Here is a 15,688-nt window from a genome sequence, read left to right on the forward strand (position 1 = left end):
ATTTTTCCCATATTTTCTTCTTTTGACTCTTCTCCCTACACATCCAGTGGTGGCCCTCTTTTGTATATGTTAGCTCAAATTGTTTAGGCTCATAACTCACTTATATAGTGGGGCTTCACAGTTAGTTTAAATTAAGGATTTTTTGTCGTTCTTACTTCATCCAACTGACTTTGATTTATTAAGAGAAAATGATTCACAAATTGGCATGTATTTTCTCTTCAATTACTCTACCTAAGGGGCTTTTGCTATTTATTATACCAGTTATGCATACACAAACACAAAACTTAAAAAAAAACTACAGACTCTTAGACCTAACAGATTATTTACACGCTTGACACTAACTGCACTAACTGCTCTCCCCCTCCCACTTCATTCATGCTTGTCCCCAAGCAATCCCAATGAGGTGGAAAACAGGACAATTAGTGGCGACAACAAAACAGAGATTACAGACACAAAGAAAACACAAACTTCTCACACTTAGACCAAGAATTGGGCTAAGTGGGAGAAGACACAAACATCAACTAACAGGATGTATATACACAACAATCTTCTCACACTTAGGCCAAGCAATGGGCTAAGTGGGAGAAGATAGGCACAGAAAACACAAATAACAAACACATGCTATATTAATAAAAACTTCTCACACTTAGACCAAGAATTGGGCTAAGTGGGAGAAGGCACACAAAACATACATATATACAGACACAACCAAGCATGCACGATAACATAAACACAACATTCATAGCAGACATCTTAAAAAAACAAAAACTGAAAAATAAAAATTACTTGGCCATTTGGGGTGGTTCAATTTTGCTTCTGGCTCCTTTTGGAGTCAGCCTTCCTGGAGGTGCTGGTGGTGCTTGCCTTCTTGGTCCTCTTGCTGGTCATGGGGGTTGCATCCTCTTTGGGGATTCCTTGCTCTCTTGCTGGTATATCAACATCGACAGTTCTGGAGTTTGTAGAGCAGATTTGGCCACCCCCTGCTGGGCGGAATCCTCTGTTTCCCCTGTTTCTAACTTGCCATTCTGCTGGGTCAGGTAGTCGTCTTCCTTATTTCCTGAATTGGGAACGTGATCCTTGGAATTCCTTGGAGGTCCCTTGTACTCTCTTCCTAACCTACGAAACTAAAACTTGAAATTCTTAAGCAAACTGGTCAAGTGGATGTAAGATCCAATTTTTTTTTTTTCATTTATAAACTTCTTTCCCAGATTTACTTAGAATTTCAAAAATATTTTTGGGATTAAATTTTTTTTTTGTTTGGATTTTAATAAGGAATTTCAGAAAAAACATATTCACACTATATACAACTTTTGCTAAAGTATTCTTGGGAGTATACTGGTTCAGTCCAAAAACTTTCAAATTCCTTCCTATCTACCTGACCCAGTAGATTCCCGAAGAGTACTTAGCAAACTGACCCGCTAGGCAATAAAAAGGTGCATGCGTAGTGGAGTTTCTTTCATTACGCGAAACTCTGAATTATCCCTAAATTTTTTTTAAAACAAACTTAATTAGAAAAAGGGATTTAAAAAAACTAAAAAACTTTTGCAATTTTCTATTTTTTTTATTTTTTTATTTTTTAAATTTTTTTTATTTTTTTTATTTTTAAATTTTTTTGGATTTTTTTTAGAAAACTATTTACAAGAATTAAAAGTCAACTAAAAGTATTTACAAAATGAGGTTCTAAAGTGTCCAAGGATCATATATGCAACCATTAATCATAAAATTGAAAGAACAACAAAACTCCCTGGCCCCATAGGCATTATTTCAGCCACATGTAATCAGAGAGCTTTCCTTCTCCACTTCAGCCTTGATTTTATCAACCTTGGAAAACACCTTGGATAAGAAGTCATGCTTGGACAAAAAAAATGATCAAAAACAAAAAATTAAAGAAAGCCGAAAGCTTATTACAGTGTCATAGAAATAAAATCAAGTAGATAACATCATAGTCCCCGGCAACGGAGCCATTTGAAGAGAGGGTTTTTGCACGTGTGTCGTGTGCACGTGTTCCTCCTTTCAACAAGATTTATAATTTTCCCACTTTTGCAACAAATATTACGAAGTATAAGCGGCTACAGCGGGTGGAACCACAGAGACTAGGGACCTACTCGAGATTGTTTCTACGACACAATTGGAAAAGTGATCGGTTGCTACCACGCAACGAGAGGGTTGAGTTTTAACTACTAGACCTGGAAAATTAAACCTAATCTATTCTATCTAATGGGTCCAGAGAATGGAAATTGCTTGAAATATAAATGCATGCATGATTCGAAACTGAATTTAACTTTGGAACATTCACCGAATTTCCTGGGTCAAGCAAATAAGTTTCATAAAACAACCAGACAACATATCGTAAGAAAAGCAGCAGAACAAATTTCCCTAAATAGCTACTGACAAGAAAGCTGCAACTAACAAACTAAAGCAGATCTGATTCTAACTACCAGCAAACTTCATCTTCTTCATGAATAGAACGGGAAATACATAACAAAACAGAGCATTAAACACCATGAAAACAGAGCAATCTGAGATCTAAATTTAAACATGAAATTAAAGCCTAAACTAACAGATCTAACCTACTGGGTCTAGCAGATGCGAGATCGAACAGTAAACAGTCATAATCATGCAGAATAGAAACAGAGAACTTCAGATCCACCAACACAGATTCAGATCCATAACTTCCAATCCCCGATTCAACTCTGAATCAAACCATCAACCAACAAATCAACTAGATCTCTCCGATCTCACTTCAAACGAACATTCAATTGCAAAAAGCATCCAAGAAACATGAGTAAATAGCATCACCAACATGAAAATAAACACCGAAGCTTCATAAAACCAGAAATAGGTCCAGATCTAAAGGCGGAGTCGTAAATTCCTTCGATGAAACTCGAGATCTAACTACATCGTCTCAAAAGCGGTAAAGAAAGCAAGGATCCAACGTCGGAGTCGTCAATTCCATCGTCAAAACCATTGAACCAAGCTAAGAAATCAGCAACTAAACTAAACTAAGCTAAGAAAGCGGTGGCGTTAAGCGCCTATGAAAATTTCCTACCTAAACTACGAGAATGGTAGCGTTAAGCGCTACCGAGAACTTCCTACCTAACTACCATAGCGTTAGGCGATGCTTTCTTCAATCATGTTGGTCCCTTTATATAGGGAGGCTTCAAGCTCGAATCCCTAGGGTATGCTCTTCATGATTTGACGTTTGTATCCTTAAAATAGGATCTTTTAAATCTGCTCCTTTCTTCACTTTTTTCTGCTCCATTTTCCCCGCCCCAGATAATTTGTGTGAGTTCCTGGGTCCGGTAGATTTTTCACACACCTGCTCTCCTGATAATTCTCCTTGACCTAGCGGATTTTTGACACTTTTCACTCCTCTTCTGCTCATTTTGCATCTGCTCGGTCAATTTGCAGCATCTACTTGTCCCAGCAAATATCTGCACACTTAATCTCAAATTTGCGCATTATCTCCCCAAAAAAGCATGTAATATCACCAAAAACCAATGCATGAAACGAGTCTTATCAGCAGTATTCTAGAAAAATAATCAACCATGTAAGTAAGAAGTGATGGTTGCTTTAACGTGTTAATCACTAATGGATCCAAAGTGATGTTTCAAGATGTGTTTATAAAGGACACAAACGTGAGAACTAATGTGTTTATAAATTATATTGTGTCAATATTAATGTATCACCAGGTAGAATGGTTTAAAGCATCATATCTACTAGGTCGCTAGTATACTTGATAGTATTGATTATGGATGCTTCAAAGCCTCAAGCTTAATTCAAATGTAATATTATTTCTTAATAATTGAGCACAGAGTTTGCATGCATGCGTATGTTTCTTATGTTGCTTTGAGCTCGTAGGACTCTTTCTAATGTAGGAGATTGTTGGAATTGTATATAATTAGAGATGAAATGTGAGATCATGACTGCCTTCAGGATTTTCATCTCCATGTAACCACCATTAGTTTAATTCTTTAATTCTTCTCAATTCTCATACTCCTTTGTACCTATGCAACCCATAGTTGTGTAGATAGAAAAAAACATCTACAAAGAATTTTTCTTTGTAGTTCTCTTTTGTATTAGTTCATATAACTAACACTTGCATGAAGTTTTGTTTCTTAATTCTTGGAATTCCGTCAAGCTTTGAGGTAATCTAATCAAGGCTGCTGAAAATTAGACTATTTTAATATGGTAAAGCCATAACTCTAAGCCCAATGACTATGCCCAAATAACAATCACATGTCACGACCGCACTTTCAAAGGATAGGAAGCACGGGGAATCGTGACTAGTGGGGGAGTTAAGAAGCGGGGAAGAAGGGGGTAGCGATCAAGGAAAAACGACATATTGCTCAAAGATGAAATTTCATTTATTCAAGCCAAAGGTTCAATCCCGAAATTACATAACGAAAATGACAGAGATCAACAGTTCAAAAAAATAACATAAATTTTTAAAACATTGAGTAGCGGAAGCAAATGAGAGTTTAGCTACTACTATGTATGAAGACATAGTAGTAACCGGAACAGTGATTGAATACATTCTTGGATCAGCGCTCAACATCCTTCGCCTCCCGACCTTGCTCAACCTGCACATAGGGAAAACATATGCAGGGGCTGAGTACTTGATGCTCCCAGTGAACTCATGCCCGAAATACATTTATCGTTTAAGTTATGTCAAGCCATCATCGAGTGAATCTCGGGTTTTACTTTAAAAAGGGCGAGAAACACTAAAATCATTCCTTAAAATAGTGTCCGCGCGGACAATCGTCATCCTCCATCATATACCATATCTGAACCATCATGTGAAATGAGAATGTGGCCACAAACTCGATCACTGGACCGTCCGACCTAGAGGACGACTCACGATCCCCATCAGTGCACTAGCCTAAGTAGGGCTTAGACCCTAGTTAGACCCGAATTCGTTGACCATCAAAGTCTAGTAGGACATTATCCTAGTAGACAATGAGATAGGCAATTTAAAACCAAAATACGACATGACATACTATTTAAAACCTCCCTTATTTCACCATAAACATATCAATTTCAAATAAAAAGCTTTAAGTAATAAAGCCCAACTCAAAAGCTTAGAGTTTTCCTTAAGTAGCTTCTCGTTCTAACTTTAGCGGTCGTGCGAACCACCTTTTCGGAAAATACATAAAGTTCATATCAAATTCTTGGTAACGAAGATATTTACAATGCATGCACTCTAATTAAAATCTTTTAATTCGTTTCCTCGGTTTTTTTTTCGTACATTTTCGATTATTCGGTGGCCGCCCAAGGCGTCGCGTGCGACGCCGGTCGGCCGCTTACGCTCGTTCTTTCCTCCGTTGGCTCCTCGTATTTTCAATGACGTCGAAAAAAAAATTCTAAAGATCATTTAAGCGCATACTTAATTTATCGCAACAATATTCCCTCGGAACATATTTATTTCGGACATAGGCTAGAATTCCTCGTTGAAATATTCCGGAAATTAATTAAAATTTCCCATGATTAAATTAAATCATTCTTAGCGATTAAATCATCGGCCCAAGACTTAATTATTTACCTCACCTCTTACTTCCAATTAAATTTATAAGCCCCATATAGTAAAAAAAAACCCAACTTTAAAACAATAACCTCCCACTAAAATAAAAAGGCCCAATCAAAGAAAACACAAGAGGCCCAAGTCCATTTTTTTCTACCCACTCCACGTCTCTTCCTTCTTCTTCTCTTCTTCTTACAATTTCCGCCGCTCCCCTCTCCTTTCGCGTCGGAGCCGCCCGTAGCCGCTGCACCGAGCATCGCTCACTGTCATTATACTCCCGCTGTCGCTGCTGCTGTCCCGTGCTGCTCGCTGGGGTCACCGGGTCGCTGCGGAAGTCGTCGCGTCGCTGCTGGAGTCGCCGGGGAGCGCTGCTGTCCGCCGCGTTGCTGCTGCCACGGGGAGGAGCCGCTGCTGTCACCGCGTTGCTGCTGCCACGGGGAGGAGCCGCTGCTGTCACCGCATTGCTGCTGCCACGGGGAGGAGCCGCTGCTGTCACCGGCCGCTCGCCGCCACCGGCAGCTTCCTCTTCCCCGGAAACACTCCGAACCACCCCGAAAGATACGTTTTCAATACAAAGTTAAGTTCTTTCGGGCTTTCGATTACATACGGCGAATGTTCGATTGATTCTTAGTTGATTGTTAATTGAAGTGATTATGGAAGTGAATGTATAAGAAAAAAAAATTATATATGCATAGATACTATTTAATCATGCTTTGGGAAAGGGATTATACCTCAAGAATGGTTGGATTTGGTGGTGGATGGACAAGAATGGTAAAAATGAACTCCTCCTCCTCTTGCTTTCTCTCGGCTCTCTCTCGGTTCTCTCACTCTTTTTTTTTTTGTGTAGTGTAATGTGAGGAGTTAGAGAAGAGCATAAATTGAGAAGTGGTGGTGACTCTTGGTTTGTGGGCATTGATGGTGGAAGATAGAAGGTGGAAGGAGTGGAAATTGGAGGGTCTCCTTGTGAAGAAGCCGTTGACCACATTGTGAGGAAGAGGAAGAAGAAAGGCTTTTGGGCTTGCTCCCAATTGTTTGGAAAGAAATTGGGCTTCTAAATTAATTTAATTGTCTTGGGCTCAATTTAATTGGAAGCCCAAGTTAGTATAATATTTAAATTGTTAGGCTTTTTGATTGTTATGGCCCAAGGCCATTGTATGTACCCAAGTAAATACATACTTTATTTTCTCGTATTTTCCTTTGATAATTAAAATTCACGCGTCTTTATTAAATTCTTGTTATCTCGTTCCTCACAACCAAAGTTAAAGTACGTTTAACGGCATAGTTTATATTTGGTGTTGTTCCAAATATACTATCCCTTCAACCATTCCTCGATTTACGCACGTCGTCTTCCATAGGGAAAAAAAATCATCTCCATGTATTTCATTCGTCTTGCTAAATATAGCAATATCGTCGTCATTCTTTCAACGAGACCTTCCATATGTCTCCCATCGTTCATAATTAAAAAGAATAAGCACGTTTCCTTTTTTTCACATTAAACACATAAACCATACGATTTCCCAAATCACATTTATCGCGAAGCATAGTATTTCGAAATAATTTTATCAATTATTTCGTCAGATAAATACCATACTACATTCCAATGCACATTAACGAGAAACATAGCATGCATAAATATTTTATATTAATTATTTCATGACATGCTTTAATTTAGTACTTTAAAAGTACGGGTGTTACATTCAATCCACCTTAACAGAAATTTCATCCCGAAATTTACTCATTTTATCCTCGAGTTCCCAAGTAGCCTTCTCGTGGCCATGGTGTTTCCAAAGTACTTTCACGGACGCGATCGATTTATTTCTCAATTCTTGCACTTTCCTGTCCGGGATAGCTTCGGGCTTCTCCTCATAACTCAAGTCGGGATTCAAAATCATTTCCTCTTGATGAACCACGTGTTTGGGATCGAACACATACTTTCGTAATTGTGACACATGGAACACGTTATGCACAGTCCCAAAACTCGGTGGTAGTGCCAACCTATACGCTACGGGTCCCACCTTCTCAAGAATTTCATAATGCCCTACGTATCGTGGCTTCAACTTCCCCTTTACACCAAACCTCGTTATCCCCTTCGACGGAGATACTTTCAAGAACACCTTATCTCCCGTATTGAACTGTAAATCTGTACGCCGGACATCAGCATACGACTTCTGTCGGTCTTGAGCTTCTTTTATCCTTTGTCGAATTTGTCGCACAATCTCAATCATCTCCTCAACCGAATCTGGCCCGAGTATTTTTCTTTCACCCACCTCGCCCCAGTGGAGTGGTGATCTACACTTCCTCCCGTACAATGCTTCATATGGGGCCATATTTATTGTCGCCTGGAAACTGTTGTTGTAGGCAAACTCGATCAACAGTAGTACAACTTCCCAATTTTCTCCTCTGTCGAGAACCACGGCTCTCAACATGTCCTCGAGAGTTAGAATCGTTCTCTCGGACTGTCCATCGGTTTGTGGATGGAAAGCAGTACTAAAATTCAGTCGTGTACCAAGCTCTCGTTGCAGACTTATCCAAACCCTTGAGGTGAACCTTGTATCTCGGTCTGACGTGATTGTTACTGGCACCCCATGTAGCCGAATGATTTCTTTCACATAAATCCGGGCCAGTTTGTCGGATCCATGAGTTATATGGATAGGTATTAAATGCGCACTCTTGGTGAGGCGGTCTATGATTACCCAAAGGGTTGTATTCCCTTGTCGGGTCTTTGGTAATCCCGTCACAAAATCCATGGCGATATGTTCCCATTTCCACTCCGGGATTTCCAACGGTTGCAGCTTCCCATAGGGTCGTTGATGTAAAGCTTTTACTTGTTGACACGCCAAACATCTTTCCACAAACGAAGCTGTGTCCCTCTTCATTCCATCCCACCATAATGATCCCTTCAAGTCCTGGTACATCTTCGTACTTCCAGGATGAGCGGTGTATGGAGTCTCGTGTGCCTCGGTCAAAATTTCATTTCGAAGTCCTTCATCGTCTGGCACACAAAGTCTCCCTTCATAAGTGAGAGCATTATCAGTCTCCTCTCAAAATTTCTCTTGCTCGCCCTTCCTCACCTTCAGTCGAACCTTCTCTAAATTTTCATCATTTCGTTGTCCTTCTATTATACTTGTTCGCAGATCGGATACCACCACCAAGGTGGCGATCTTTCCTTTCACGGTCTCCGGAGCTCTCACTACTTCCAATCGCATTTTGCTGAATTCACGAATCAACTCCGCTTCTTGAGTGAGAAAGGTTGCCAATTGTGGTGTGGTTTTTCGGCTCAATGCATCGGCCACTACGTTTACTTTGCCGGGATGATAGTTATTGCCACAGTCATAATCCTTGACTAGTTCGAGCCATCTGCGTTGCCTCATGTTCAAGTCTTTCTGTTCAAAGAAGTATTTTAGACTCTTATGGTCGGTAAAAATCTCACACCGAACTCCATAGAGATGGTGCCTCCAAATCTTCAATGCATGCACGACGGCTGCTAATTCCAGGTCATGAGTAGGGTAGTTCAGCTCGTGTGGCCTCAACTGCCGTGAAGCATAGGCAATCACCTTACCGTTCTACATCAAAACACACCCCAGTCCAACCTTCGACGCATCAGTGTAAACCACATAGTCTACCCCTGGTTCCGGCACGGCTAGTATAGGTGCGGTGGTCAACTTCTCTTTCAACAACTGGAAACTAGCCTCACACTCCGGTGTCCAATTGCCCTTGGTCCCCTTCTTCAGTGTTGAGTCATCGGCCTTGCGATTTTAGAAAATCCTTCAATAAATCTCCGTTAGTATCCTGCCAGTCCAAGGAAACTCCGAATCTCGTTTGGGGTCTTTGGCGCCTTCCACTGTTGTACAGCCTCCACCTTTGTGGGGTCAACTCGAATCCCTTCGGCCGTCACAATATGCCCCTGAAAATTCACTTCCTTTAGCCAGAAATCACACTTACTGGACTTGGCGTACAACTTCTCCGTTCTTAGTGTTTCCAACGTGATCCTTAGGTGCTCCTCATGTTCTTTCTCGTTCTTCGAGTAAACCAGTACATCATCTATGAACACCAGGACGAACTTGTCCAAGTATGGATGGAATACTCGATTTATTAAGTCCATAAATACTGCAGGTGCATTTGTCAGTCCAAACGGCATTACTACAAACTCATAATGCCCATACCTCGTTCGGAATGCCGTCTTGGGTATGTCTTCTCTTTGTACTCTCAGTTGATGATATCCTGACCTTAAGTCCATTTTTTAAAATACTCCTGCTCCCCTGAGTTGGTCGAACATGTCGTCTATCCTCGGTAGAGGATACTTGTTCTTGAGGGTCAATTTGTTCAATTCCCGGTAGTCTATGCACATTCTCAAGGTCCCGTCTTTCTTCTTCACAAACAACACAGGTGCTCCCCACGGCGATACACTGGGTCAGATAAAACTCAAGTCCAAAAGTTCTTGTAGCTGGATTTTGAGTTCTTCCAACTCTTTCGGTGCCATCCTATAAGGTGCCTTCGATACTGGTGCGGCTCCTGGTTCCAGATCGATAGTAAACTCCAATTGTCGATCAGGCGGAGGGCCTGGCAACACGTCGGGAAACTCACGTACTACCGCCACATCTTCAACTTTCCTTTCTTTATTGTCATGTCCTTGTAGATAAACGAGATAGGCAGGATGCCCCTTTCTAATCATCGTAGTTGCTTGAAGTGCCGATATCACACAAATCCGTTGATTCATCGAAATCCCGTGGAAAGTAGAAGGCTCCTTCCCCGGGGTTTGTAACGAGATTTGTTTCTCTTGGCATCGAATAGTGGAATAGTTTTCAGCTAGCCAGTCCATCCCCAGAATAATATCGACATTATCCATCGGCATAACATGTAGGTTGTGAGCCACTAAGCTAAGTTCTCCCACCATAAATTCTATGTTCGAGCAAGATTGTGAAAGGTCTATAAGGCCTCCTACCGGTGAGTTCACATTCATCTTAAGTTCAAGTTCATCAACAGGAAGTCTTAAAGCATTTACGCAGGAGTGCGATATAAAGGAGTGCGACGCACTCGTATCAAACAGAACAGCAACAGGCATGTCAAGTAATGTTCCCATACCTGCCAGATTATCTTGTTTTGGACCTCCCTGTGGGGCTTTAGCTTGCTTGCGTCCCAAGGCATAGGCTCTAGCTTGAGTTGGATATGGTTGGCGACGCTGTTGCGACTGCTGAGGTGGTGTAGGATTCCCTCGAGGCTCGTTTGGTGCCCCCCAACTCCAGTGTTATTGTTGTTCGGGCACTCTTTGGCGAAGTGTCCAACTCCGCCACACTTGTAGCACACGTTTGTCCCGACTCTGCACTCCCCCATGTGGTTCTTCTGGCACTTGGCGCAGGGCGGTGCTCTCTGACGGAAATCTCCACTTTGGTATGGAGCAGCTTGCTTTCCTTTTCCCCGGGCAGAGTTTGGGGTACCTTGGAACCTCTTGTTGTCAAAGGGTTCGCGGTTCCCGTCCCACTTTCTCTTGTCTCGGAAATTCTGTTGTGGGGTCTGCGGTGTTGGAGTAGTGGGTGTAGCTGTCTTTTCCCGTGGCATTGCTTCTTCCACGTCCAATGCACGAGACAACGACTCGGCATACGAGAGCCTTCCACGGCATGCCAAAGCCATCCTGATTTCATGCCTCAGACCGGCACAAAACTTTTCCGCCATCTTCTCGTCAGTATTTACCTGTTCCGGTGCATATCGAGACATGTCACATAGGGCACGGTCATATTCCGTCACGGTCATCCACCCCTGTTTTAGGTTGTAGAACTCGGCCTCCTTTGCCTTGCGGTAGCTCCTTTGAACATATTTGTCATACAGTTCCTCCTTAAAGTCTTCCCACGTCAGGGCATCTAATTGTTCCTGCGTCATCGTCCGCTACTTGGTCTCCCACCAAAACTCTGTGGACTCGGTAAGCTGGTAGGTCACGCACGACAGGCGCTCCTGGTCGGTGCACCTTAAGAACTTGAAGATGCGTTCTATGGCCCGAATCCAGGTCTCAGCCTTGGCCGGATCTCCCATCCCATCGAAAACGGGAGGACGTTCCTTCCGAAACTCCTTCTTAATGTTTCGTTCCGGCTGTGGCGGTGGTGGAGGTGGTGGTGGTGGTTGTCCTTCAGGGCCCACACTACTTTGGGTCTCGTTGCTTGCCTCATTCTCGTGATGAACGGCTGCACGTCGGGGAGGCATTCTGTTCAACACATGCGTTAGTACCAAAAGTCTGATTTTACCATCACCACACCACACCACACAACCTTTCCAAAAGTGATTTCACAAATTTTCCCACACACAACAAGGTAAAACGAAGACAACGATTAAACAATGGAAACTTTATTAACTTAAAACAAAACAGTACGTGTTTCCACAAGGTCTTTGCAACAAAGAAAACCAAAACTTCAAAGAAAACATTACATAGTTCGTCAAAACAAAACATTCAAAAGCTAACAAACATCAAAAGAACACTACTCCTCGGGAGCTCTCTCATAATTCGCCCCTTCCTCACTTTCAACCTCAACCTCCCTTCCAAGGGGCTCTTCTTCGGGGTCATCCTCATCTTCCATGGGATCCTTCTCGTCTTCAAGAGGTTCTCCCTCATCTTCAAGAGGATATTCCTCCTCATCCTCATCGTTCTCCCTCACATAAGTAGCGACGTCGATATGCTTATCGACCACAAGAACTTCCATCGCGGGAGGTGCGGAGGTGCGTATCCCAAGCCTCCTCCTCTTGGGGAAGTTTGGTTGCAGCGTCTCACCCTCGTACCGACCCCTGCTGTAGGGGCTGCGACTCGATGAGGATGCCTCCTTCCTAGGTGGGGCATAGGGTGGCGGTCCGTCACGAGCATCGACCAGGGCTTCCAAGAGGACCTTCACAAAACCATGCATGTCTCCTTGCATACTATAGTCGGGGAGCTTATGCCAAATGTATGACCATGAAGCCTCGTCGGCCCACCTATTCCAAGGCGCCGGTAGTCCATCAATCAACCTCTTAATCCCCTCATAGTGCCTCACTCCACAGCCATGTGCATCCCGCCATAGTGTCAAGTAGTCTGCGACATAAGATATCATTTCCACCGCCCGCAGTCCATTCTTGACGTACCTCCCCCTTAGCGGTGCATGGATCATGATCGCCATCTACATGAAAGTAAGTTCCCTTAGCAACCAGTCGCAGAAAAAGAATAAAGCAAGGTAGAGAAAGATAAAACACGTAGAGAACGTCATACGTGCTACCGTGCATATACCTGTCGATTTCCATAAGGAAAAGTCATAACAATTCTTTTCTTTTTTTTCAAGTTAACATCTAAGGATAGATGTTTCGTATTTTATAACGTAGCAATCTGCAATTTCATCGATCTTTCGATCTAGTGTTAGTCGCGCTTCACAAGGTTATCCTTATCTCGTCATCTCATCATCCCTTGGAATTCGCGTCCCATTCATTCCATCAATACTTGTATCGTCATCAAACGAAGAAATTCACATAAAAGACTAGCCTACCTTTAAGGCCTTTGAATTCTACATCTCAAACATATTCCATTCATCATCACATCCAATGTGCCTTATTCAAAACATTTTACCTTCTTTCTTGTTGAGCGCGGCGAGACGGAATGTTGAGCCTTCAATGAATACTCTTTTAGTCTAGCGAAATGAGTCTGGACTAGATTGAATAAACGACTCTCGGTCCAGAGCGGAAGGAAAATTTGCTCTGATACCGTTCTGTCACGACCGCACTTTCTAAGGATAGGAAGCACGGGGAATCGTGACTAGTGGGGGAGTTAAGAAGCGGGGAAGAAGGGGGTAGCGATCAAGGAAAAACGACATATTGCTCAAAGATGAAATTTCATTTATTCAAGCCAAAGGTTCAATCCCGAAATTACATAACGAAAATGACAGAGTTCAACAGTTCAAAGAAAATAACAGAAATTTTTAAAACATTGAGCAGCGGAAGCAAATGAGAGTTTAGCTACTATTATGTATGAAGACATAGTAGTAACCGGAACAGTGATTGAATCATCATGTGAAACGAGAATGTGGCCACAAACTCGATCACTGGACCGGCCGATCTAGAGGACGTCTCACGATCCCCATCAGTGCACTAGCCTAAGTAGGGCTTAGACCCTAGTTAGACCCGAATTCGTTAACCATCAAAGTCTAGTAGGACATTATCCTAGTAGACAATCAGATAGGCAATTTAAAACCAAAATACGGCATGACATACTATTTAAACCTCCCTTATTTCACCATAAACATATCAATTTCAAATAAAAAGATTTAAGTAATAAAGCCCACCTCAAAAGCTTAGAGTTTTCCTTAAGTAGCTTCTCGTTCCGACTTTAGCGGCCGTGCGAACCACCTTTTCGGAAAATACATAAAGTTCATATCAAATTCTTGGTAACGAAGATATTTAGAATGCATGCACTCTAATTAAAATCTTTTAATTCGTTTCCTCGGGTTTTTTTTCGTACATTTTTTATTATTCGTGCGACGCCGATAGGCCGCTTACGCTCGTTCTTTCCTCCGTTGGCTCCTCGTATTTTCCATGACGCCGAAAATTTTTTTTCTAAAGATCATTTAAGCGCATACTTAATTTATCGCAACAATATTCTCTCGGAACATATTTATTTCGGACTTAGGATAGAATTCCTCGTTGAAATATTCCGGAAATTAATTAAAATTTCCCATGATTAAATTATATCATTCTTAGCGATTAAATCATCGGCCCAAGACTTAATTATTTACCTCACCTCTTACTTCCAATTAAATTTATAAGCCCCATATAGTAAATAAAAACCAAACTTTAAAACAATAGCCTCCCACTAAAATAAAAAGGGCCAATCAAAGAAAACACAAGAGGCCCAAGTCCATTTTTTCCTGCCCACTCCACGTCTCTTCCTTCTTCTCTTCTTCTTACAATTTCCGCCGCTCCCCTCTCCTTTCGCGTCGGAGCCGCCCGTAGCCGCTGCACCGAGCATCGCTCAGTGTCATTATACTCCCGCTGTCGCTGCTGCTGTCCCGTGCTGCTCCCTGGGGTCGCCGGGTCGCTGCGGAAGTCGTCACGTCGCTGCTGGAGTCGCCGGGGAGCGCTGCTGTCCGCCGCGTTGCTGCTGCCACGGGGAGGAGCCGCTGCTGTCACCGCGTTGCTGCTGCCACGGGGAGGAGCCGCTGCTGTCACCGGCCGCTCGCCGCCACCGGCAGCTTCCTCTTCCCCGGAAACACTCCGAACCACCCCGAAAGATACGTTTTCAATACAAAGTTAAGTTCTTTCGGGCTTTCGATTACATACGGCGAATGTTCAATTTATTCTTAGTTGATTGTTAATTGAAGTGATTATGGAAGTGAATGTAAGAAAAAAAAATTATATATGCATAGATACTATTTAATCATGCTTTGGGAAAGGGATTATACCTCAAGAATGGTTGGATTTGGTGGTGGATGGACAAGAATGGTGAAAATGAACTCCTCCTCCTCTTGCTTTCTCTTGGCTCTCTCTCGGTTTTCTCACTCTTTTTTTTTTTTTGTGTTGTGTAATGTGAGGAGTTAGAGAAGAGCATAAATTGAGAAGTGGTGGTGACTCTTGGTTTGTGGGCATTGATGGTGGAAGATAGAAGGTGGAAGGAGTGGAAATTGGAGGGTCTCCTTGTGAAGAAGCCGTCGACCACATTGTGAGGAAGAGGAAGAAGAAAGGCTTTAGGGCTTGCTCCCAATTGTTTGGAAAGAAATTGGGCTTCTAAATTAATTTAATAGTCTTGGGCTCAATTTAATTGGAAGCCCAAGTTAGTATAATATTTAAATTGTTAGGCTTTTTGATTGTTATGGCCCAAGGCCATTGTATCTACCCAAGTAAATACATACTTTATTTTCTCGTATTTTCCTTTGATAATTAAAATTCACGCGTCTTTATTAAATTCTTGTTATCTCGTTCCTCACAACCAAAATTAAAGTACGTTTAACGGCATAGTTTATATTTGGTGTTGTTCCAAATACACTATCCCTTCAATCATTCCTCGATTTACGCACGTCGTCTTCCATAGGGAAAAAAATCATCTCCACGTATTTCATTCGTCTTGCTAAATATAGCAATATCGTCGTCATTCTTTCAACGAGACCTTCCATATGTCTCCCATCGTTCATAATTAAAAAGAATAAGCATGTTTCCTTTTTTTCACATTAA

General features: G+C 42.1%; 1 protein-coding gene across 3 annotated transcripts; it reads right to left on the reverse strand.

Moving 5' to 3' along the window:
- Positions 1-4,343: 4,343 nt before the first annotated feature.
- LOC121792057 lies at positions 4,344-15,402 on the reverse strand. Of its 3 annotated transcripts, none has more exons than XR_006048829.1 (3): positions 14,923-15,402; positions 13,807-13,870; positions 4,344-4,583 (listed from the first exon to the last, which is right to left on the reverse strand). XR_006048829.1 is itself a non-coding variant. In XM_042189841.1 (3 exons), exon 3 carries the CDS (start codon positions 12,652-12,654, stop codon positions 11,986-11,988), a length of 669 nt encoding a protein of 222 aa, XP_042045775.1. In that variant the 5' UTR covers positions 13,807-13,870; positions 14,923-15,402; the 3' UTR covers positions 11,940-11,985. The 3 variants fall into 3 exon arrangements, 2 of the variants coding, with proteins under 2 accessions (XP_042045775.1, XP_042045776.1); XM_042189841.1 differs by lacking the exon at positions 4,344-4,583 and adding an exon at positions 11,940-12,654; XM_042189842.1 differs by lacking the exons at positions 4,344-4,583; positions 13,807-13,870 and adding an exon at positions 11,940-12,654.
- Positions 15,403-15,688: the final 286 nt, after the last annotated feature.

The sequence above is a fragment of the Salvia splendens genome, chromosome 2 (genome assembly GCF_004379255.2).
Source record: "Salvia splendens isolate huo1 chromosome 2, SspV2, whole genome shotgun sequence".
NCBI classification, from domain to species: domain Eukaryota; kingdom Viridiplantae; phylum Streptophyta; class Magnoliopsida; order Lamiales; family Lamiaceae; genus Salvia; species Salvia splendens.

Bases quoted from the DNA above. Each gene is read 5' to 3' on its own strand.
- LOC121792057 (XM_042189842.1), bottom strand. From the start codon at position 12,654: ATGGCGATCATGATCCATGCACCGCTAAGGGGGAGGTACGTCAAGAAT.